Source organism: Bombus terrestris, chromosome 16 (assembly GCF_910591885.1).
Source record: "Bombus terrestris chromosome 16, iyBomTerr1.2, whole genome shotgun sequence".
In the NCBI taxonomy this organism is placed as follows: Eukaryota; Metazoa; Arthropoda; class Insecta; order Hymenoptera; family Apidae; genus Bombus; species Bombus terrestris.
Window position 1 is genome coordinate 6,167,605 of NC_063284.1, and position 24,427 is coordinate 6,192,031.

The 24,427-nt window shown below is 32.3% G+C and overlaps 6 protein-coding genes and 1 long non-coding RNA gene across 11 annotated transcripts; 5 read left to right on the top strand and 2 right to left on the bottom strand.

Moving 5' to 3' along the window:
- The first annotated feature begins 71 nt into the window (after window positions 1-71).
- On the top strand, window positions 72-2,742 carry LOC100646079. 2 transcript variants are annotated; one of them, XR_007226918.1, is made up of 3 exons: window positions 72-480; window positions 943-1,536; window positions 1,990-2,742. XR_007226918.1 is itself a non-coding variant. In XM_012317722.3 (3 exons), the coding sequence occupies exons 1-2, from the start codon at window positions 312-314 to the stop codon at window positions 1,458-1,460; spliced, it is 687 nt and encodes a 228-aa protein (XP_012173112.2). In that variant the 5' UTR covers window positions 72-311; the 3' UTR covers window positions 1,461-1,476; window positions 1,990-2,742. The 2 variants fall into 2 exon arrangements, 1 of the variants encoding a protein (XP_012173112.2); XM_012317722.3 differs by having other exon boundaries at window positions 943-1,476.
- A 355-nt stretch (window positions 2,743-3,097) lies between these two features.
- On the top strand, window positions 3,098-4,779 carry LOC100645658 (40S ribosomal protein S2). Its single transcript, XM_003401693.4, has 3 exons — window positions 3,098-3,237; window positions 3,824-4,172; window positions 4,261-4,779. The coding sequence occupies exons 1-3, from the start codon at window positions 3,227-3,229 to the stop codon at window positions 4,753-4,755; spliced, it is 855 nt and encodes a 284-aa protein (XP_003401741.2). The 5' UTR covers window positions 3,098-3,226; the 3' UTR covers window positions 4,756-4,779.
- On the bottom strand, window positions 4,696-6,165 carry LOC125386596. The gene is made up of 2 exons (XR_007226923.1): window positions 5,353-6,165; window positions 4,696-4,892 (listed from the first exon to the last, which is right to left on the bottom strand). It is a non-coding gene; the product is annotated as an uncharacterized LOC125386596 (long non-coding RNA).
- A 164-nt stretch (window positions 6,166-6,329) lies between these two features.
- LOC100645542 (vacuolar protein sorting-associated protein 37A) lies at window positions 6,330-9,429 on the top strand. Of its 2 annotated transcripts, XM_003401692.4 has the most exons (5): window positions 6,340-6,822; window positions 7,172-7,361; window positions 7,429-7,543; window positions 7,625-8,149; window positions 8,217-9,429. In XM_003401692.4, exons 1-5 carry the CDS (start codon window positions 6,734-6,736, stop codon window positions 8,561-8,563), a joined length of 1,266 nt encoding a protein of 421 aa, XP_003401740.1. In that variant the 5' UTR covers window positions 6,340-6,733; the 3' UTR covers window positions 8,564-9,429. The 2 variants fall into 2 exon arrangements, with proteins under 2 accessions (XP_012173116.1, XP_003401740.1); XM_012317726.3 differs by having other exon boundaries at window positions 6,330-6,822; window positions 7,429-8,149.
- Window positions 9,430-9,480: 51 nt separating this feature from the next.
- On the bottom strand, window positions 9,481-20,559 carry LOC100645351 (procollagen-lysine,2-oxoglutarate 5-dioxygenase). Of its 2 annotated transcripts, none has more exons than XM_048413521.1 (9): window positions 19,929-20,559; window positions 17,054-17,288; window positions 16,622-16,962; window positions 16,107-16,560; window positions 15,801-16,028; window positions 11,877-12,198; window positions 11,457-11,561; window positions 10,980-11,126; window positions 9,481-10,026 (listed from the first exon to the last, which is right to left on the bottom strand). In XM_048413521.1, the coding sequence occupies exons 1-9, from the start codon at window positions 20,020-20,022 to the stop codon at window positions 9,742-9,744; spliced, it is 2,211 nt and encodes a 736-aa protein (XP_048269478.1). In that variant the 5' UTR covers window positions 20,023-20,559; the 3' UTR covers window positions 9,481-9,741. The 2 variants fall into 2 exon arrangements, with proteins under 2 accessions (XP_048269478.1, XP_012173115.2); XM_012317725.3 differs by lacking the exon at window positions 10,980-11,126 and adding an exon at window positions 11,173-11,319 and having other exon boundaries at window positions 19,929-20,557.
- On the top strand, window positions 13,089-15,770 carry LOC100645964 (immunoglobulin domain-containing protein oig-4). Of its 2 annotated transcripts, XM_048413532.1 has the most exons (5): window positions 13,089-13,666; window positions 13,728-13,873; window positions 14,947-15,133; window positions 15,206-15,355; window positions 15,435-15,770. In XM_048413532.1, the coding sequence occupies exons 1-5, from the start codon at window positions 13,481-13,483 to the stop codon at window positions 15,591-15,593; spliced, it is 828 nt and encodes a 275-aa protein (XP_048269489.1). In that variant the 5' UTR covers window positions 13,089-13,480; the 3' UTR covers window positions 15,594-15,770. The 2 variants fall into 2 exon arrangements, with proteins under 2 accessions (XP_048269489.1, XP_003401744.1); XM_003401696.4 differs by lacking the exons at window positions 13,089-13,666; window positions 13,728-13,873 and adding an exon at window positions 14,119-14,861 and having other exon boundaries at window positions 14,938-15,133.
- A 1,600-nt stretch (window positions 20,560-22,159) lies between the features above and the next one.
- On the top strand, window positions 22,160-24,103 carry LOC100646442 (guanine nucleotide-binding protein subunit beta-2). Its single transcript, XM_003401699.4, has 6 exons — window positions 22,160-22,302; window positions 22,439-22,584; window positions 22,681-22,980; window positions 23,060-23,261; window positions 23,625-23,841; window positions 23,924-24,103. Exons 1-6 carry the CDS (start codon window positions 22,234-22,236, stop codon window positions 24,028-24,030), a joined length of 1,041 nt encoding a protein of 346 aa, XP_003401747.1. The 5' UTR covers window positions 22,160-22,233; the 3' UTR covers window positions 24,031-24,103.
- The last annotated feature ends 324 nt before the right edge of the window (window positions 24,104-24,427 follow it).

Below are 24,427 nucleotides of genomic sequence, written 5' to 3' on the forward strand. Positions count from 1 at the left end.
TAAAACACACTTCTCGATATTAAGAGTTTCGTCCCCACCACGGGAGTTTCCAAACCTGCGCAAAGGTAAGTAAATATGTGTGTATCACCATCACACAGTTACACGCCAGACGTCACACCACACGAATTGCGTCCGTCAATCCCTACGTACGTAAGACAACGTTGGCAATGTCGCGACGTAGTCAGCAATTGCTATGATACAAACGCAACGTGCGTCGAGCAATTAACACGGACGTTGCCACATTCTTTGTGTTTCTATGAGACTGGCCACACGAACGGCGAGTTAACGTATATTAACCGCTATAATAAATTATGGACGTCGAGGTACTGATATCCGAAGTTGAGAAACATCCCGCTGTATGGGATGTTTCCAATAATGAATACAAAAACAAATTAAAAAGAAACGAAGCGTGGTTGCGTGTGGCGAGTATTGTAATCCCCAACTTTATGCAAAAGATAGAAACTGATAAGAAGATGATTTGTAAGTAAAAAAGTAACGAGTAACATATTTAATATATTTTCATTATTTATTTTATAAGTACACCATAAACACGACGCAATTATATTTTTCCATCTTACCATGGTACTTGGCCAACTTTGTTTGCAATATGCTATGTCCTTGTCCTTGAAAATATATCTCAAGATCAATGTAACCGACGAGTTCACTCCTATTCTCAATAATTTCTTTCATTTCACTTTCCTATCATTTGGTATTGGCATGCATTCTGCATGCAATACTTTCAACATTTTTGTGCAGTGTAGGTTGTACGTATAATATCACACAACGTAGATCAAACTATTCGATATTGGTAATGCAAATCGAAGATGCAGTTTTTACTACTCAAATACCTAAAAACTATGTACAAAGAAATATTAATTTATTGACACTTAATTGGTTAGATTATTGTTAATCTTTTTTATTAATTGTTAATGATTTTTATAGTGCAGGAGGTAATTTCTAAATGGAGAAGCGTACGCGATAATTATATTCGTTCTTTAAGGAAAAGAGACAGAAATAATAAGTTAGGCACTGTTCCAAAAAGAAAGATACAATATATTTATGAAGAACAATTAGAATTTTTGAAAAAATGTCGGCTGCAAGAAGATGCTAATAGTAACACGGAAGTAGTAAGGAATGATTTAATGAGTACAGATTCAAGGACCAACATTACTAATGGATTTGGATCGATTTTTAATAATGAAGAAACGAATAATGAGTCGAGATACCCACGAGAAAGAGCAAAAAGAACTAACGCGGAAGGAGAGGTGGTTAATTTTTCGGAATATAAGAAAAATACAAACGACGACGATGACGACGTGGCATTTTATAAATCAACATTACCACTAATTAAGACCTTTAATTTAGAACAAAAAGTGCAATACAGAATGCAAATTATGCAATTAATTCAGGATGTTAGAAATTCATCTGTTCAACGCACACTATCAAATAGTAATACGTAGCACATCAAATTGTCCGGTTAGATATTTTTATGATACTTCATTAAGAAAATTTCCCTTTCGACCACAAATTTTCATGGTAGATATAACAGAAAATTCCTTCAAAAATATATCATCATAACATTACTTATTATAAATATTATTTTCTTATTATTAATGCTATATTAATGTACATTATTGTTATTATTTTGTATTCTATAAATTATTATCTTTTTATTTATCTTAAATGTAATGCACTATTACATTATTTTAATTAGCTTATATGTATTAATGTAGACAATATTTTTTCGGTTCGCCTAGTTCGGTCTTCTAGTCACCATATCATTCTAATCACAACTAACCTTCCCTAAGGCGGTATTGAACATCTCATTTTCGTATCCTTACGCATTATGCTTTGTTTTTTCTTCTTAAGTAATTTGTTGAATGATGACCGCGACATGCGAAAATAATTGAAAAACTTCCTTACCATCACTTGTAAGTTTACTATAGAACGTGTGAAATATACCTGTCAATAGTCTTGAATTGTTTACAGGATGCAGCCAGTACTTTCTTGTCTTGACTTATATTTTCTTTTGAATTTTTAACGTAAACGAGCGTAAACGAAAATCGAGAATTCTACAGCGTTAATTTTGGTCACATGGATATCTTTCTCAGCGTATCGATCGGAGAAAATTACGGAGAACCAAACCAACGCTCGAGTGAGTACAGTTCCAACGTCCGTCAAAATTGACGTCCGTTATAACGCTCGTGTTTCCCCAGCTTTATTTTACAAAATATCGAAGTAATTGTTAATAGAATTAGCTTTTCTAATTGCTTTATACCAAATTATCCTTTAAATCCTGTTAACCATAAGTTAACTATGTATATATGTATATACAGCGTGAGACAGCGTGGTTGGTACAACTAGATAAACCTATGTGAGAAGATAACTTGAAAATATAGAATAAAACTTTTTTATGTGAAAAAAAAAATTGAGTTTGAAAATTTGCCAAACATAGTTAAACTTGGCTAAGTACCAACTAGGTACGAGTAATCAATCAACAAGAGGTCATTAGATATGCAAAAATAAGTCGAACACGTAAAATAAAAAATTTTTTTTCAAGGCAGTCTTCAAGAAAATAAAATTTCCAAACTCGATTTTCTTGAAAAATATGATTCATCGATTTCTGTAACAAGATATCATGTAATTGTTCAAATCAATGCAACGTAAATGTATTACGGCTTAAAAAAATAAAAAAAATTACACATGAGATATTAAAATCAAATAAAAGATATCAAGATTATATATTTGAAATTTAAATAAAATATGAAGATAGGTAAATCCTTCATGTGTCTTCAAGTATACGTTCGCCAAAATGTTGTTATTTCAAATGAAATCTCTCCTGTATTCTGTTGTAGTTTCAAACAAAAGAAATTTCTTTTGCTATACATTAATCTAAATTTCAGATACATACAATAAATATTCAAATAGTTTCTTTGCATCAAAGTAAACACCTCATGCAATTGTATACATGTATGGTCGTCACTGATTATATACTATTTCGAACAATAAGAAAATAATGTTTTAAGAAATTAAAAAGAGTTAAAGAGAAGTTAATTAAAAATTGAGTTACATAAAAATATTAATAGTTCGTATTTTATTTAAATGTATATTTAAATACCGGATGTGACATGTAGTCGAAAGATATCGATATAATCGATATATATTCGAGTTGGTGAATTCGAGAAGTAATGGTCTTCCTTCCGTAACTCTACATACTAAGAAGAAGATGGAAAAATCGTAAGTGTACTACAAATATCTTTCTCAACTTCATTATTAATCAATATTAATTCTCCCTAAAACGCATTTATGTTATACTTTTAGAAATATAAAAAATTCTATGACTAATGAATGTCTTAAAAATTAAATTTATATTAAAAATTTTAAGTATGTCTATTAGTCATCAGAAACATGTGTTTCGAGGTTAGCGTGGCAGTGACCTATAATAAATAACTAGCCCTATTCCAGGAAGGTTAAATTAATTACATATCAGATAATTATGCAATTTAGTCTGCTAAATAAAAATATTTTTTGAAAATGTAACTTAAATCTAATCTAACCTTTTTAGTAAATTTTAGACACTGAATGGATTAAACCGAAAAGATATCAAATTTTTAAAATTTTTCTTTATCTCTTAAAAAAGACTGATCAAATAGTAAAAATTGGAAAAAGTCGATAAACTATCGATAATTGCGCAACAGTCGATAATTATCGATAATTACGCATCAGACTAGTGAAAGAAAATTTTATTACATATATCGTTTAATTATTCAGTTTTTTTTCTAATAGTCTATAAATTCCATTTTTCTTGGTTAATTTCAAACAGAATGGCGGACACAGCTCCAGCCGCGCGTGGAGGTTTTCGTGGAGGATTTGGTTCTCGCGGAGGGGGTGATCGTGGAGGTCCAAGAGGTAGAGGTCGCGGGGGCAGAGGCCGAGGTCGTGGTCGTGGACGTGGTAAAGAGGATAGCAAGGAATGGATTCCAGTGACAAAACTGGGACGCCTTGTTAGAGATGGAAGAATTGAGTCTTTGGAACATATCTACCTCTTTTCCTTACCTATCAAGGAATATGAGATCATTGACAAGTTCCTTGGAGTCGAATTGAAAGACGAAGTACTGAAAATTATGCCAGTACAGAAACAAACCAGAGCTGGTCAGCGTACTCGTTTCAAGGTAATTTTATACAAACATAATTTTTAAATGATAAGGTAGTGTGATTATTAATGCATTGAAGATCTCATTAGTAATTCTCATTTTATAGGCTTTCGTAGCAATTGGGGACTACAAGGGCCACATTGGCCTAGGAGTAAAATGTTCCAAGGAAGTGGCCACTGCCATCCGTGGAGCTATCATTCTTGCCAAGCTGTCAGTTGTGCCAGTACGTCGTGGTTATTGGGGAAATAAAATCGGTGATCCTCACACTGTACCCTGTAAAGTTACTGGCAAGTGTGGGTCAGTTCAGGTGCGTTTAATTCCAGCACCAAGAGGCACAGGTATTGTATCAGCGCCTGTGCCCAAGAAATTGTTACAAATGGCTGGTATCGAGGATTGCTATACCTCAGCTAGAGGATCCACCTGTACTCTTGGCAACTTTGCGAAAGCTACCTATGCAGCTATTGCCAAAACCTACGCATACTTAACACCGGATCTGTGGCACGATCAGGCACTAAGGAAAGCTCCTTATCAAGAATTCGCGGACTACTTGTCAAAGAATCATAGAGTTGTAGGTGGACAGAGACCTGCTGAAGTCGCCTAAAGAAATAAATCTCCATGCAAAGTATCTAATTGTAATCATTTTGCCTTTCCTTTCCTATTTTTATTACATCTCATATTTCCTAAATAAACTGTGGTTGTTTATGCATTTATGGAAGTTACAGATGTAAAAATTAGCATCTGAAAAATACATAGATAAAAATATATAAAATGTCCAAAGTAAAACATATAATATTTTGTAGGTGAGATGGATCTATATAACTCGTTTTTTTAACCATTTTCATAAAAACATGAATTTGTATAAACATTCCCAGTCATAAGTGTTAAATTAGTTATAAAATACTACAATTCACTTGATTTTCACTTTTGTAAAAAATATTTATAATACATCTCAAGAAGTCTTAAACTGTCCGTAAGCATTATGATAAGTATGATCGCAAATCCTATAATCCTGTAATGTAACAAATAACTGTATGTCTATAGTTCTTTTCTTTTTCGCTTAGATCCTTAAATATTGGTGGGTTTTCTTTTTTACTATTGACAGTTACACGGTCTTTTTATCACATTTTATTTACAATTACACGATTTTTTTTTAGAACGTTTTACCACATTTACTCAGTTTTTCACACATTTTACTTACTTTTACACGGTTGCAAAAGCGCACACTAATAGTTACAGTTCGTAGATAATGTTACGAAAATTATGTATATCCTGTATGAATATTTCAAAATCTTTTCTTAAACAGAGTCGTTTATGTTAATATTTGTATAGCGTTTAAAGCAAAATAACTTTTTCAAGATTGGGTTAAATATCTTGAGTTTTTGGAGAAGTTAGGATATTTACTATATATTTAGTTTTACTATATACTATATATTACTAGTTTATTATATATATAGATGACGTGTACAAAAAATTAAAAAAATTGCAGTTGGTTGAAATCGCGAAGAAAATTGTGTAAGTTGCTTCTTACGATTCTTTTATCTGAGCCTATAATGAAAATGTAAACAATATGATTTGTAGATTTATATCAGTTATTTACATTCTGAAAATTTCATCGAGATCGATTAATACTGAAACAATTGGCTGACATCGAAGGATTTAAGAACCTTTAAATTTATTATAGCTATATAGGCCATAGGCTGAAAGCTGTAAAAAAAACTGCAATCTTCACCAGTTTTGACCAATTTTTATGACATTTTCAACATGTACAATATAATTGACGAAACGTATTGTCTAAATTTTCATTACAGGCTTAATAAAAAAAAGTTGTAAAAACCGATCTTTACTATCGTCTTCGCAATTCCGACCAATTGCAATTTTCCCAGAATTTTCTTTATATATTATTTAGTAAACTAACTATTTTAACTTTTCAAAAAAGCTTAAATAGTTGATCCAATTTCAAAGAAGTTATTCTGTTTTAAAAGTTGTTCAGATATTAATGGAAGTAACTGTATTAATGTGTTTATTAAATAAAATATTTTTAGTGAATGCAATTCTATATTTTAAATAGATTTTTGTGTAGTTTGTGTTACTTTAACACAAATTTTATACTTTATTACAAATCAATCCTTATACAACTATTTTGTACGATTTTTTTATGGATACTATGTATCTATCATGTAAAAAAAATACCCAGCTGTATATTGTATATCTCTTTCTGCTGTCTGTTTATCGAAATACGCAAAAAATTCTACATTAGGACTATAACAAAGGCGATTAACTTTAGCCTAGGTAATAAAATAAATGGTCACCGTGACGTTATTCGAACGACTGTCAATCATATCGATCGCTTGAATCGGCGTGTGTAAATGTAATCGACTTCAAAACACAATAGATATGTATAACTGACGTTTTTTAAACGAAAGTATAGTGTAAAAAAGACATTGCTAACGCTAGATAGATCTCGATTTCTCCCGTGAAGTTTGATCAGGGCCGAAACAGCTGTTCTGCTGTTGGATGGTTAATTTGACAGGGAAGTCGAAGGATAAAACGAATGTTTTATCTAGATTTAACCCTTTTAAATGATATCGCGAATATTCCGTGGCGAAAATGAGAATGCCGCAGTTAAGAGAAAACGGCAAATCGACACCTTGAAAATTTTTAACGACAAGTAAGAAGATTTTTCGATTGTAACCTCTCTTGTTTAACCTTATTCGCATTAATCTGTCTATATCATCTAACAATTCCATGTAACATTATTTTTTATTCACGTAAAATCTGCATTTTATGGTTCATATACGACGAATAAAATAAAAAGCTTATTACTATTAAGCTCATTACGCGTCCGTCATACAAGGAGATACACGCCTAGTTTCTCGAGCTTGATTGTCCAATTTCTTATTTAATTTAAAAAAAATAAATATTTCATACATGTTCCTATATTGTCCATCGAATTATTTTTTATATTGTGTAACTGTTTGTCGTGGTTGCTTAACTGTTATACATAATTTGTGTTACAGTGTAGTAGAGTTAAGAGAAGATGTGGAATATCAGGTACAATTCAATGCCGGGGAAAGGAGAATGGCTATTATGGTCTCTTTGTCACCGGAGTTTCCGTTGGAAAAACCAGTACTCAGGGTTTCTCCACCCATAAAACACCCTTGGTGTAACGAACACAACGAAATCACCAGTGCACCAGGATTACTTAATGTAAGAATTCTTATATTTCTAGCATATTTGACTAGAATCATAAAGATCATTTGGTTTTACATATCAGTTTACAGTGCACAGTGATCTTGGTCGTGTCGTTCAAGCTATCATTAGAGAATTTAGTAAAAATCCTCCACAGTTGTTAGAAGAAATCTCTCCTGGATCTGTCAAATCCCACAGAGGTACATACATTTTTATATTACATATGATGAGAGCAAAAAATCAAAATTTCTGTTACTATTATTTTATTATACGAATCACAGATTCACAAGGAAGAAATTCTCCGTCTTATTCCCTGCAACAGTATCCAGAAATTACACTGGCGTCATACAATTCTTATTATAACACTCAATATCCGCAGTATTCATCTACCAATGCAAATACTTGTATCTATAATTACAATCATACAAATTCGGGTACGGTGTACGTGACGGAGAACCATACAAAATTCGGTTCTCCGTCACAGCATTCAGCATATGTTGCGACTTCGCGAAGTGGTTCGCTTCACAATACAGATGCAACTAGGTACAATTCAAGTCAACATGGAACGTATTTGAATTCGCATTACGTAAACGCGAATTACCATCAGCAATCGTTGCCGAATCAAGCGCAAATTAAGCTGCGGCAGAGCATAGCGTTTCCAGAATTGAATAACTTGAGTAACGAGGAATTGAGATGGTTAAACGAGGATGATGATAGATTAGATGAATTCCTGGATAAACATTCCGACTTAAAAGACATTAACATGGCTATCGACGATGCAATAGATTGGGTCCAAAAAACTGCCGGTAAGATTATTTGCGACAAAACCATGTTCTTCTTTTGGATCTCTATCTTTTTCTATCTATTCCTTAGAAGCCAATGTAGCCAAAGAACCCGAGCTTAGAGAATTGCAGTCTGATGTAGCAAATAAAGTACAGACTGTCACTGCACTAAAGGCTAGATATGATCAGCTTATACAACGATACAACAAGTTGTCCGAAGCATTTACTCCAGATCACATAAAAGAGTGTTTAAGGAAAGCTGCAGATGAGAGTCACGAAGAAAGTGAACAAATCGCCGAAGACTTCCTTAATAGGAAAATTGATGTCGAACGTTTCCTCAGCACTTATATCGAGTGTAGGAAGCTGGGTCAAGCGAGAAGAACTAAAGAGGAAAAATTAGCACACCAGCTGAACGAATTGAAACGAGCGGGTTATTAAAATTATGTATAATCTTATCTTTTTCTATGAATCGAACAAACTGTACATAATGCCTAGTTCAATTAAATAATACTGTGAATTTGAATAGTATTCGTGTTTATCAAATATATATGCGGTAAAAATACTCGCTGGCAGAGAACATTTTTATAACGTATTAATACGTTACTACGTTACAGAGTTATGTCATTGCTTGCTATACGTGAGCTGCATTGAAATTAATTAGATTATGTGGTATTCTGTATGAAAAATAATCGAAACTGCAACACACGAGTGAATTGATTGAAATTACTTGCGAAAAGAAATTATCGAGTATATATACGAAAACCAAAGGCGCTGGTTTCAACCGATAAAAGTTATCAAACACTTCAATTAATTTAAAATGTACTTATTTTTCCATACAGAAAGTGTCTTTTAAATGAATTTAATTATTCTGTTATTGCGCTGTGACATATTAAATTGCATTAATACCACTCTGATACAAAAAAAGGAACTTTTTTTTACTGTGTAAATAAATGTGCGGGAATATAATTAAATCGATTTTTCAAAGTTTGCTATTCAGTAATGTTAATCTAATTACTTATCCTACGAATGTTCCTAATATTGTAATATACTGATAATTGTATAGGTACGAGAAGTCTGAAATGAGAAAATGCTTTTTTTTTAAACAGTGTGGCGTGTGTAATTTTATTAGAATATTCATGACACTATTATCTAAAAACACAGCTTAAGGTAACAAAGAAAAGAAAAGTTTTCGTGTTGAAATTAAAATGTAAAGATAATTGTGTAGAAATTGTAAGTTGTAAATAACTTAAAGAAAACGAGTTTTTAATAATAACAATAAAACAAAAGGGATGTAAAAAATTGAATCTGATTTACTAATGATCATTTCATGATATCATCAAAATGATAAATACAAATGCGGGTTAACATTTTATTTCCATACAAATACTTAATATTCACTAAATGTCTCAAATATTCTTTCTATATTATAAAAATAATATTGATACAAGAACCTTATTTTCTTGAAATACATACTTTGTTCGTATCGGCAGCTTTTTCCACTAATGTTACTGTCTCATATATTTACATATATGAGAACATAGTTGAACATTCTTTATACAGTTATTTTGTTCCTTATCAGTCAACATGTAATATGTATATATAATTCGATACATCGATTAAGGATCGACAAATGAAATCATAATGTATCTTGTACCACTGGTAACTCGAAGTCCTTCGTGATAATGAGTCAATCTTCCAGGATGCATCAACATCCAACCTGGTTTTGTGTCCGTAACAGAGCAGTTATAGCGGATAAATCGACAACCTCCACCTTCATAATCCACCCCCGCCCTATTTAGAGCGATGTTGATGGTATAAGTTGAACTATCATGATGTGGCTTCAATGATGGTTGTTCATCTGGACGATATCTTACGACGAAATTCATGAGTGCACGAGGTGGCTGTAAATTTCAATTACGAACATATTCAATTAGTATTTTATTTTTACTAATTTTCCATTAATATTCAAAACAATGCAAAATATTTTTTAATTCAATCTCTGATACTCTCAATTTATTTGAAATGTTTCACTACAATACGATATGCATACTTCACCTACAACAAGCTGTTTCGTTTAACTGGTGACGGTAAAATTTCTCACGAGGGATTGATTTTATCAAAAAAGTATTCTTACAAAAATTATTTAGTATACGAGTATAGGAAGATATTATAGATGATACAAACAATTTTTTTCTAAACGTAATAGTGAAAGAGATATTAATATTAAATTAACCTTCTTAAATGGAACCCTGTATTTTCCGCTCATAATATGATAGCGTTTGTTAAGATGAATACAAACAACATATCACATAATGTCATTTCATGTAGTAGAATGTCATAGATTAAATCCTAAAAATGAATCATAGGAAATCAGTAACTGAATTATACACGACTTCATGGTCTAACGCCATCAAATGATTGCGCTATGAACTAGACAAAGATCGAGTTTCTTATCTCCCTTTATGCTTCTTAGATTCATATCTTTAGTTTCTAACAGTCAGCTTAAGAAGTGTCTTTTGCAAGTCAAGAAGTCCTCCTATGTACCACACAACATTGCAGGAGTATTTTTTAATAATTTTAACCCCTTATGAGATATTCGATCGTTTCCAGTTAAATAGAACATCCTTTATATATGTATAACAATATAACTGCAACCTAGTAAAAAAGTGCAACGAATCCGAATACGAAGCCTATCATCATTCCCTATGATGTGATCAGTTTGCCAAATAATGTATTGCAATTTAAAATTTGTGCAACGGTGTATTAATTTATATGTAGTTCAGGGTGAGAAATATTGTGCAACCAACAGACTACTTATTCCCATATATGTATCCTGTTTTTTGGTAACTCTTACATTCGTATTATATCCTATAAAAACATGTTCTTGCAAAGGACTGACATATTCATAAAGAAAATTTAACCAAGATTCGTGGAGGCCGATTTGTTTCATGTGAATATCTCGTGTTGGTACGGCTTCGTATCCACCTTCGATACGTGGGTCCTAAAAATGATTGACACATTTTACATTTAAAAGACAAATATCTTACATCGTGATAATATCCGGCGAACACGAGTTCCTGAAGAGGTCTAACATACTCCTTTAAAAAGTATAGCCACTGTGGCTCATATTTTACTTGATTCATATGTATATCACGGGTTGGTACATTTTCATAACCACCCGTTAATCTCGGATCCTGTTGGAAAAGTTATATTGTTATTGTTTAGTGATAAGGCAAATGTTTATCCTGTGACTGTTTTATCTGAAAAATGTAACTGTATCGCGTTATTAGTGTAACTGTTACTGTAACTATTTGAAGATAAATAGTCATACATGATTCGATCCGTCTGACCACTTTCCGAACGTTTCCATGATATCTATCAACTCTTTTGTAAACCTCTCGTTTACTATAGGGAACCTATAAACATCTGGGCAAACCTAGAATGAAAATTTAATCGACCTGAATAATACCGAGAATTCATATATTTGATAAATATTAAACATTTCGATAAAATATATATAATGAACGGGAAAAGAGTATAAGACAATATCGGTCAATTGGATAAGTACGCTATACTACATATATATACGCAGTACATGTACCAATAGTATATCCAAAATCTAACACCTGATCTTACATTGCACTTTAAACATCACAAGTGCCTCTCGGCAAAGTTAATAATTCTGACGTATTATCTGATGTATCTACGTCTCTTTTATCCGACCATTAGAAATATATAAATGTATTTTTACCTGCACCGGAGTTTTATTCGGATTAAAGTTTTCCGAATAATTTTCATGTATGTATGTTTTTTCCCAATCTAATTTGTTGTTGAGAATTTGATAGAAATCCGGATGTGTTACCGTAACGTCATAATTATCTGGATCAACGAGATGCCCAAAGTCAACTCTATTACTGACATACATGAAGATGTTTCGTTCTCTGTTAGCATAAGCGAAAGCCATCTCCGTGTCTAAATCGCCTTCCGAATAGGATGGACGAGTTTCTTTGTTACTTATTAGAGTTGCATTAATTAAGTAGCAATTGCTGATAAACGGCACGTTCCATAGTCCTCTGTAATAATATTATACACTATATATTTATGTATGTATATATATATGTATACATGGTGGTCCCTAAGTCACTTCCGCATTTAAAAGTTGTATGACTCTCTTTTTTATTGTATTACATAAGTATTTTTAAATTTTGTTCCAAATTCACAAAGGAGCAACAAGTAAAAATCCTCAAAAAAAAAAAAAAAAAAAAAAAGAAAAAGGATTACTCTTTGATATGACACAATGTCTGATATGATCACCAAACTGTTATCTCTACAGGGTGCAATTCGCGTTAATGAAAAACTCTCGGGTTTTCAGTACTTCAAATTCTGGTGTTCTGTTTATTAACATACCGATTGTCGTGAAAATGGGCCACAACTGCCATTAGAGTAGTGTTGAAAAAATGTAGCATTAATTAAAAAAAAATTCAATTGTTTTTACTTGAATTATTTACACTCAAATTACATACTTTAAAAATGTGCAACAAAAATTTAAAAGTATAATACCAAGAAGAATCTTATACAGCTTTTAAATGGGAAAGTAACTCGTGGGCTAGCCTGTATGATATTATATTGAATATTAAGTTATTAAGAAATATTAAGTATTTCTACTGATATGAAATACAGCACAATTAATTATTGTGGTGAAAAATAATGATTCGATTCAGCTTAATTCATATAAACGATCGATTTAATACATAATAGCACGTGGGTATCCAATCTGTCTGCTGTTCTCAGGACCTCAAGGCCAGTGAAGAAGCAGACGCGAAACCATAGAAGGGACCAGCATACTTGTTTGTTAGTCCCGCGAGACAATATTTCGTAAGGCAATCAGTCTGATGTCGTGATTGGCTGATGAACACACTGACAATGGGTTATGCATAATTATCCAATTGAGATTCATAACTCTGTCACCAATGACGCGACATGCCCATCGTGCATAGTCCATTCATATTTTAGGCTGTAGGCCGAAGCCCAAAGATTCGGCTTGACCACTTGTCAAAAGTAGCGGTTCCGTGTAGCCGGTAAGCACCTGAAGATTGTGTCACTTTTATCACCAACAATTGCTTTCCGGTGAAGTTCGATTGGTATACAAGCGACTATCTTTAACATACATAAGTATAAACACGTTTAATGTTTTGCAAAAGTTATTCAATAACATTTCAAGTGTTCTAATTCCAAGTTAGAATAATCAAAATCAATTGAAAGCTAAGATACACCCAAGTGTAACAGCTCTATGTAAAGTACATAGAAATATTGACACTTTGAAAAAAGATTGAGAACTATATAATCGTAGAACAAATGAAGATATATCAACTTTTCTGCCTGTTCTTTTTTGCTGGTTTATTGGTAAACACAGACGCGGTAAAAGGTGTAGGAGATAGAGGAGGCGGCAGACGCAGTGGCGGAAGAGTTTACAAGTCTCGGATGCCTATTCTGATTCCTCACAGAAATCCTGCTAGTGCTAATTACTACGGAAACAAAGATGTGAGTTTAAAGATATTAATCGATATCAGATCATCGATCGCTTAACTTCTAAAATTCGTAGGGAGCGAAAATAGTGAAAGCCTCACACTTTGAATTGGATTACATGTTGGGTAGGAAGATCACGTTTTTCTGCATGGCCACTGGAGTTCCAAGGCCTGAGATCACCTGGTTGAAAGATGGAATCGAATTGTATCATCATAAATTCTTTCAGGTATTCTGATTATTCAGAAAAAGGGATTCCTATAAGAGAAATTTGAGGAAAGTTGTAAAATCATGCGTGTTGCAGGTGCATGTATGGTCTGTTGGCAATGATACGTTAAAATCAAAGATGGAAATTGACCCAGCCACCCAAAAAGATGCGGGATATTACGAATGTCAAGCGGATAATCAATATGCTGTTGATCGTCGTGGCTTTAGGACGGATTATGTCATGATCTCCTATTAAAATCAGTACTTTTGTCGTAGTTGCAATACTTAAGTTTAGACGTCAATCTCTTCAACTTATCGTAATGGCAGGAAAGTTAATTTTAAATAACAAGTTTAATTTTTTAAAAGTTATACACTTTCACTTTCACTTTTCTTCGAAACATATCTAATAATGTTGAATTTAACACTTTTATAACAGCAAAAGCGTTATATTTACAAAAATATAATAAAAAAGAAAGATGTACGACACGTTTCGTTATTTTTTTTAAAGCACGAATACCATAGATTGTTAAGAATCTCAAAGCATGAAGGCGCACTTGGAAATTTAAAGTTCCCCCTATCTTTTACTCATTAAATCACAATTGACTCTTACAAGGGTGGTACATCTATAGCGTAAACCATAAAATAAAACATAAGATAGCATATCACAAATTTGTCTGACGAATTGCCATTTCGTTCACGAATTAAATGAAAAAATTCCTGAAACAACGTTCAGTCTTGTTATATTCAATTTTGTTTTATTAAAGCCAATTCTATTATCAGTACTAGGTAGAAGGAACAATCAAGTTAGAGCATTTGGAATTTGGTGATGACCGAGTTGCAATAGGTGTCGAATGAATAACTAGCACATGTGCGTATAATATGTGCAGTTTAGCAGTATCTGTCTATACATCTGTAATAGATAGGAGAGAAGACTAGGGGAGTAATGAGTAGGTAACTGTTAGTTACATCGGAGTTCCGTGTGATCGTCATACGTTGTCTGTACTCGGTGAGTATCTGCGACATATTAACACAGACTCTGTTTTCTCTACTTGTAACCATCTACTTGATCTATCCATTTCTAGTTGCTTTGCTCAAATCATCATGCCACGCTTTACGGTGACGTTATTTCTGTTAATCGTACTACTATTAAATAGCCAGGAAATTCTTGGACGAAGAGGACGAGGCAGAGGAAAAACCAGATCGCGAGTCCAAATAGGACTGCCTATCACTGGAAAGTATCGTGATCCAGAAAGTGATCAATATTATAATAATCATGATGTACGTAGACTTCTAAACCAAGTTAGAAGTCGCTTCCAATTTGTTAATTGTTTTCTAAAAATGTTTATCTAGGGAGCAAAAATAGTATTGGCATCACACTTTGATTTAGAGTACGTTTTAGGACATAAAATCGCTTTCCTTTGCGTGGCACGTGGAAACCCACGGCCACATATCACATGGTTCAAGGATGGTGCTGAAATCTATACACATCTTTATCTACATGTTAGTATAGATAATATTAATTGCGATGATTAAGTCTTAATAAACGATGATCATAATGATAAAAATTTTGTATGTAAAGGTACACGAATGGCAAGTTGGACCAGATAAAGTGAAATCGAAACTGGAAATAGATCCTGCAACACAAATGGATGCTGGAGTCTACGAATGTACAGCCGATAATATGTACAGTATCGATCGAAGATCCTTCAAGACTGACTTTTCCATCGCTTTCGATTAAGTTTCCTTTTTCACAATACTTTAGTACGAATATAGATGAAATCGAAAGTTATTGCCTTTAAGATGTTGTTTAAAATAACTAGTGATAAAAAGGACATGAAATGATTCTCACGAAATGTATAATCTTTGCACACGTATGCATAGTTAAACAATAAATAAAGTACGTTGCATTAAAATAGCAAGTTTGTAAAATATTTTTAAGACATACCTGCGTTCATTCTTGACGATCTCTATGTAATCAAAACTTCGAGCATAGAATCCATCGTCCATTATAGCTCCCCAGAAATTGCTCCACATTTTATATGGTCTGACTAGTAATGGTGCGATGATATCTCGCTGCTGTTCTACTAGAAGTTTCAAAGTATGTTCGTTATCCAGATGGGAAACGGAATCAATTGAGAAATATCCAGAACATTCCTTTAACAAGCAATAATCCCTAAAGAACGATATTTATCTTAAAATTGACAGAAATTTCATTGAAAGTAATAAGGTTAAATATATCTTTGATACATACATGGCTAAGTTTCTTGCATCAACTTCACTCATAGCGTCATTCACAGAAATTTGCTTACTACTGTTATATTCCTTTTCAACCTTTTTCATAAAATTATCAAGTACATCTTGGTGATACTCTACGTTGTTATGTATAAGCAAATGTAGCTTCGATTTTGGATATGCTTGCTGATATATCGCCGATAGAAATTCGGACAAGAAAGGAGTCGGCCGTTCTATAAATATAGCGATTAATATAATTGGATATGATTGCGATGTTGTTCTATCCAATTCTATCGTTCCTTCCCAGCACATTACGCATCCTTCCTCAGGACTCCATGCACGAGCCAAATAATTCCCCAAAGAATTCAGCGATAACTTGCTGTAACCATTTCCATGAAGAATCAATGGTTCTGTGTTATAAACAGTATTCAAAAGCGAAGCCTTGCCACCCTCAAATTTTAACTCCACATCAGCTATAAAAAAAATAATCTTATTCACTTTATTCATTTAATTCTGCTTTATTTATTCACTTACCTACAGCACCATATAGATTCTGAAATATCTCAGACTTATGATCCAGCTTAATTTTATGACGTTCCCTTAATTCCTCGTCGAGATACGCCAACGTATAAAATAATTGATCGTCATCCTTGTTTTTTATCGGGGCATGTGTTAAAATCGCGTAAACGTCCGAAGCATAGCCCACGAAGCCTCCAGAATTTAGAAAGCGTTTCCCCAGAGTTGCGGGTGGATACTTGGACGCTAGCGATTTATCTGGCCAACAAGAGCCTTCTGCAGAAAACAAAACTCTAGCGTCCATACTCTTAAACTTATTAATGATCTCAGTCAAGTCGCTTAAGTATATCACGTCGTAACTAAAATATAAAGGTAGTTATTAAAATTAAACATTAGAATTAAAATTACAAATGAAACAAGTTAGAGAAGGAAATGAAATATGCAAAAGACCTGTCCGTAAATATAACAATTTTCTGGTCATCGTCCCCATAATTTTCTAGAGCCTTCTTTAAGAGATTTACTTTGTATCCTCCTCCTGCGCTGGTTTTTATGTTATCACCACCTAACCATGGTTCTCCCAAACCAAGTACTCTCAAATTATCGTGAAATCCATAGACATTGACCGATCTGAGATATCTTTTGTAGCCATCGGTTTCGTTCGAAGCAATAGTGAACACCAATACATCTGTACACAATTTAAACAGTATTTAGATTCTCATACTGTAAGAAAAATAGACAAAAATTTGATGTAATATATTTGTATATATGCCACATTTCAGTGAGTAAAAGAAAAATAATATTTTCCTCTTGGCCGTTTCGTTCGAATTTCGAACACGACACTTCAGCATTTTACAAAAACGCCGCACAGAGATTTATGCATATATGAATGTACATTGCGGCTAAATGACATGTACAAAATATAGAATATTGTATATAGAAAATTTAGCCATATGACGCTTCGTTTTTGAGGAAGTCGAGTTTGGCTTATTCTGAAGATAATAGAAAGTGGAGTCGCGAAGTCGAAAATATAGAATAAAATTTGTTCACAAGACGCTTCGTTTCCGAGAAAAATAAATTTGAAAATTCATTATACACGTGTACTAAGATTAATTGCAACCCGATTCTGAACTAAACATGTTCAAATTCTATTTTCTCGAAAATGAAGCCTTGAAACGGAAAAATTTAAATGTTAAATTGTCATATACATAGTTTTGCAATATTTTATTTAACAGCCAGTTCAATAATACTGATAACGAGTAAAATTTTATTTCGTCTTTGCTCCTTTTTAAAGCGTATGTGGCTCCCCATATTGGAAGGGTTTATCTATTTTGAGCAACTAGGTATCAACATATGCACCGAACGAGCAAAAGCTGGGCAAACGCGATTCACATAAGCGCTACATTTTCCACATGACATCATGATTCGAATTACTGTACGTGTTAACAGTCACGTCAGCTCTCAGCGAAGCTGGATTCGCATAATACATACTGAACGGAATTTCAATTGTCAAAAAGCCGTGTTATTTTGAAATCCAACACTTTTATTTATATTTGGGCACAATTGCAAATTAAGAAGCCAAAATTTATTTTATTTCTATAAGAATAATACTAATTGAATTAAAAAATGCGATGTTTTTATCATACTACATAGACATCATATTTAGAAGATTCTTATAAAATATTTCGACTTCTGTAAAGATATTGTCCATTGTTCTCCTCATAAACAAATCTGAAAAATTAATTAAGAAAATTCGTGGAAAAGCTGTCATAATAACGATAAAAGTTTTCAGAAAATTGGAAACAGAGGCATCTTCAGAGAATATGCTCATGTAAACGGAAATGGAAAGATAACCAGGTCGCGCGAACGCTATTTAATTGTTCATCAAGGCATCGTCAATCAGGCACTTTCTTTGTGTATTAATAATACATTTATTTTCTTGTAATTATAAAACATATTTAAGCATACCATTGTTTCTCAATGAAACATTTTTTTATGGTGTTCTATTTAATTTTCATAATATCAAATTTTGGTAGTCATATAAAAATACTAAATGACGCAAAATTTAATTATATTTAAGTCTAATTAACTAGTATGTAAATGTTATAATAAATACAAATACTTTCTGTAACCACACAGCCATATGTATGTATATAGTATTAATCAAGACTGTTTATACATAATAAAATAAATATTTCGAGAGAGTTTATTCTTTGCTACGCCTTTAAAAGAGATATCAAATCGTTCCGTTGAGATTTAAGAATATACATACATACATAATGGTGCACGTGTTTGCCTTCGAATATAATCTCTCTGTTACTGTTCCAATTATTCTTGTAACTATACTGTGCATTAAGTAAATGTATAAACGAACATGTAGTGACAATGTACAATGATTTATCTTTATAAACCATTGTTTTTACTATTTATAAGATTAGTTAATTTACTAATAAATTGATCGCATGTTTGGATTCTATAATCTTTAGTAATTCTTTAGTAATCTTTAATAATTCTTCCTACTTCTTCTTAATTCTTACGCCATGTACATTAATTTTAATATGACAAATTAAGGACGATGAAATAGTTTCCTCTTCCATAGTAAAATTATGTCAAGGATAAAAATGTTATAATTCCGCATAAATTGTAAAAAGCCAAGATGCTTTTTCCTCACTTGTGATAAGTGAGATAAAATAATTCCTACGCTCCACCAACATAAGTTAAATAAATATGTAAGTTTTAAACGATCGATTAAACGCCACAATAGTCGTAAAATCTTATCGCCTTTAGGGTCAACGTAACAAAAACTTTCCCTGGCAAATAACCACGAAAAGAGAACCAATAAACAAAATTACAAGATTTCATTTGCGTATAGCAATTACGCCAGAATGATGAACATGAATTTTTATAAATTCACATTTGTCTTAATAGAAAAAATATAGTAAATTGGAATATGATTATTTTAATAAAACTTATATTCTTAAAAAGCATATATGCATATATTTCCACTCTGTTGGATGTTACCATTTTCAATTTTATTTAATTTAAATGATTTTTTTTCATAACTGTTTTGTGTAAATGTATGAAATTGATATGGTATATAATTCGTAAAATACGCAAAATTTGAACAAAATAATAACAACTATCCCGGCCTATATTTTCCTCCGAACTACATAAATGATCGTACAATAAAATAGACGTTAACAACCAAGAATGATAAGAAGCACATTCACAGTTGATCGAATTTATCTTCTCTTCATGCAGATTAATTTAGATGAGTTTTTCAGGAACATTGACGAAAGAGTTAAAAGAGCTAGGATGTAACTATTACCGTCTTTGTCTGTTGATGGTAGAGTCTCGCTAAACACGTGGTAGGTCAGAAAGAGGCTCCAAAAAAGACAACATCCAATATTCTTCTCACGCATTTTCAACTAAAAAGAACCGCAAACGCGCCGAAGAATGTATGAAATGCACTGTTCTGACTTCTGACTAAGAGTACTAAGACTAGTCTCGAAGGACGGAAAGCAAGTTCGTTGCTACTCCCACACTTTTTGAACAAAAGTTACTACCTTCGACGACTACGTTCGGCACTTGACTCTGATTTATGATTTTAAAGGAACGAAATGAGATTTTCGTGGACATTTTTGATTATATGATGTACAAATAGTGATTTCAATATTCTAAGTCATTAATCTGTATCTTAAGTGTTAATCGATTTAATAACATTGGGAATAAGGAATAATACGTTTCGTACGACACGGATGGCGGTACGCGTTGTATCACTCTGATGTTGATTTATGTAGATTTAGAATACAAATAAGATTTTATTGTACTATCTATAGGTTACACATATCAGTTAAAAATGAAATAATGTTTAGCTGAAAATTACGAAACACTAAACACCAAGTATATATTATATCAGAGATTCTCTGATTATACACTACAAAGTTATCGACTGCATAAATGGTCATGTGCATTGTCGATGATATTTTGAAGATGTCACTCTTTAACATGTGCCAACCTAATAAAATTTCAGATGAAGTTGGTAATCCTTTCAGAATTACATATTTGAATACATACCTACGTATTACCTATTATTATACCACAAATAATTTCATTGTTAACTGTTTAAAGTAATGAAACATCAAATAGATACAGGCTGATTCATAATTCATGGTACAATGGGATAAGGGAAATTCTATGATACAAAATAATATAAAAATCATGAATAACAAAATTGCGTTAGAGATTTCATTTTTTAGAAAATTGAGCGAATGTGAAATATGCATTTTATTTAATTTTCAACTAGACAGGAATAAATGATCCAGAGGAGCAGATAGGATATTACTTTACATGTGAAAATAAATAGAAAATGTAGAATAAAGTGTTGTCTTCTGAAATTTTATTTTCAAGAAATTTGAATTTGAAAATGTGCCTAGTACACGTATATACTGAGTTAGTTCTTGGCTAACATATTCAAATTCTATTTTCTCCAAAACGAAACCTTAAACGATAAAATTTTATTCTTTATTTTTAACTTATTTTCACATGTAGAATAACCTTATATCAAATGTCCATTCCTGACCAGCTGGGAATTAATCAAATTCACGTATACTTCATAAATTTTCAAACACGATTTTCTTAAAAACGAATCTTCCATTTGTACTATGAATTACAGACCACCTTCTATATCATAAGTATCTTTAGCAATCATATAATATAATGCAATACCCTTACCCTTACTCTTTGTATTCCTGTCACAAAAATTTATATTTGCTTTATAGCGTTCAGCAACAATCTGCTTGAATGTGTTTGTCGATTCTTCAACACATATTGCGTTCTCGTTGCCAAAATAATCTTCTTTAACTAAAGTATCAACACCTATATAATTTAATATCAAAACACTAATCAGTATAATATTTTTTTTGTTTATCATGATTTTCACGCATCGCACGTCATACAACCATATAACAAAATGTAAATCTTCTTTTGTATTTATTAAATAAAAATTTTAAAAACTATTGAATAAATATTTTAATACGGTACATTACACGTATTTTTGAGATTTGTAATTATTTATTGTAAAAAATACATTATGTTAAGAAAATTGATTATTGAAAATGATGTATAGATCCAACTTTGATCGATAAATCAATAGAACTATATGAACCTAAACAAATCGAATCATTTATAGGTGAAATGGAATTCGAAAGCGCGACGGATTAAGTTTTTTGTAAGGACTCGGACACCGTAACCGCGTACTTTTTCCTTCTTTCCTCTTCCTGTAGCTTCTTTCGTACATTTTTTCGTGTTTTGAGGAAGAAAAGAAAAGAATTTTATGTTGCTATATATATGTATAAAAAATAAACAATCACATTATAAAAACAGATTTACGTACTTGAAATAATAAGGGTTATCGTGTATGTAGGTAATTAAGTTAGGTCAGAGAGCCGAACTAATGCCCAACAAATAGGATCAAGCGTCAATTTAATACGATTAGTGGGACAGCAATGTAGACGAAGGCTTCTTTAACATTTTGATAAAAATTTGTTCGCAGTATCCATACACCTATCATCGTCGGTGTTTCATCCTCAGAGCCACAGTAGTTTTGAAATAAAGCAACATTAGACCAAACAATGGGGAAAGATGACGCGGAAACGGTAGCTTTGAAAAAAGAGCTGGAAGATTTAATCAACAAATGCAAGGTTGTATTAGAAAAATTATACATATTACCTCGCATTAATTGTACAGTAATTAGAAAGAAAAAGTTGTAATGAATTCATACTTTGATGTCAATTAAGAACATATTTTTTACACTTTGAACACTTTATTATACAACAGGAAGACCAAAAGAAACAACAAGATACAACTTTGGAAGAAGCATGTAGTAGTGTACCGGATGCACCGAAAGTTAAATTATCTACAAAAAAGTTACTAAAGGGACATATCAACAAAGTGAATTCGGTGCATTATAGCGGTGATAGTAGGTCAGTATTGATCATCGATCCTATGATTTGCTCTGTGAAATCAACCGAAACGATTGTGTCCAATCTTGAGCTATCAAAATGAATATCTCCTTCCAGGCATTGCGTGACTGGTTCACTAGACGGAAAATTGATCATTTGGGATTCGTGGACTGGAAATAAAGTTCAGGTAATTCCATTACGTTCAGCATGGGTGATGTCGGTAGCTTTTGCACCCTCGGGAAACTTCGTTGCTTGCGGTGGTATGGACAATATGTGCACTATCTACGATGTAAACAATCGTGACGCCACAGGATCGGCTAAAATCGTTCGAGAATTACTAGGATACGAAGGTTTCCTCTCATCCTGCAGATTCTTGGAGGACAAAAAGATTATCACTGGATCTGGTGACATGAAAATGTATCCGCATCTATAAAGCATTAATAAATAATATGGTTATTTATTAATTTATTTGTCATTAATTTCGATATTTTTTTAGCTGTATATGGGATTTGGAAGCAAATAAGAAAACTACCGACTTTTGCGCGCATGCTGGAGACGTGGTTAGTATTAGTTTATCTCCAGACGTAAATACGTATATTACCGGATCGGTGGACAGAACATGTAAACTATGGGACATAAGAGAGCAGACAGCAAAGCAAACTTTCTTTGGACACGGATCTGACGTAAACTCAGTTTGTGTTAGTATAGAAAGTATATTTCGTTATTGAGAGACTGCTGATATTTATGCAGATCTGTATTTTTGTAAATATAGTTTATAAAATGGAATTTAGGTAGAAAATTGTTTTATCTATTAAATATTGTAAAAGGTACTGTATTTTGGATATCTTATATATTTTTGCATATTATATGTATTTTGTGTATTTTTGTATCTTCAAAAAAATCAAAAAATCTTTTGTTTCTCATAAATGTATAAAAATCCGCAGTCTAATTATTATAAGTTACTTAATAAATACAAGTATACTTGAAAGGTTCCCTTAAAACTATATAGTTTTAGTAGCTTGTAAGATTACCTTGTAATGAAAAGAATTATTTTCATTTAGTATCATCCTTCGGGACAAGCTTTTGTAACGGCATCAGAAGATAAGACGGCAAGACTGTGGGACTTAAGATCAGATCAGCAGTTAGCTACATTTAAGCCTCCCAATTCAAACCCCGGATTCACAAGTTGCGGTTTATCCTTTAGCGGAAGATTCATATTCTGTGGAAGTGATGACAACTCCATTCACATATGGGATACATTGAAGAATCAACATAATGGTAAATATTATAGACATTAGAACTAAGCAAATATTTATAATAATTTTCGTAAATTATAATCGACTCTACCTTTCATTCAAAGGTGTTTTAACTGGTCACGAAAACCGGGTAACATCGCTCAGCGTTTCTGGAAATGGTATGGCTGTCGCTAGTTGCTCCTGGGACCAAAATGTTCGAATTTGGGTGTAGAACTTAAAAAAAAAGTATTACTGTCCAATAATATTGACGAAAAATGGAGCAAAAATAAAAGAGAAAGGGCTTATTTTTTGTTGAAATGTTCTCCGCTCGTATTTTACGACTGTCATCAAAATTTTGATGCACGAAAAAGTAGGTCTACGCTTTTACAGAAAGATTACAGAACTACTCTATATTATACGCATTAAATTAAATGCTTACTTAAATGATGTACCATAAAAATATATATATCATTTTAAATATAAATATCCGTAACATACATCGGAAGTTATTGAAGCTTAAAAAATTCGTAATAATTTTACTTTTTCTCAATTAGAAAGTAATTATAAAGTAAGTAAGCAATTAATATTAGGAGAAAAGAATAAAATAATGGTAACAAATTGAATGAACT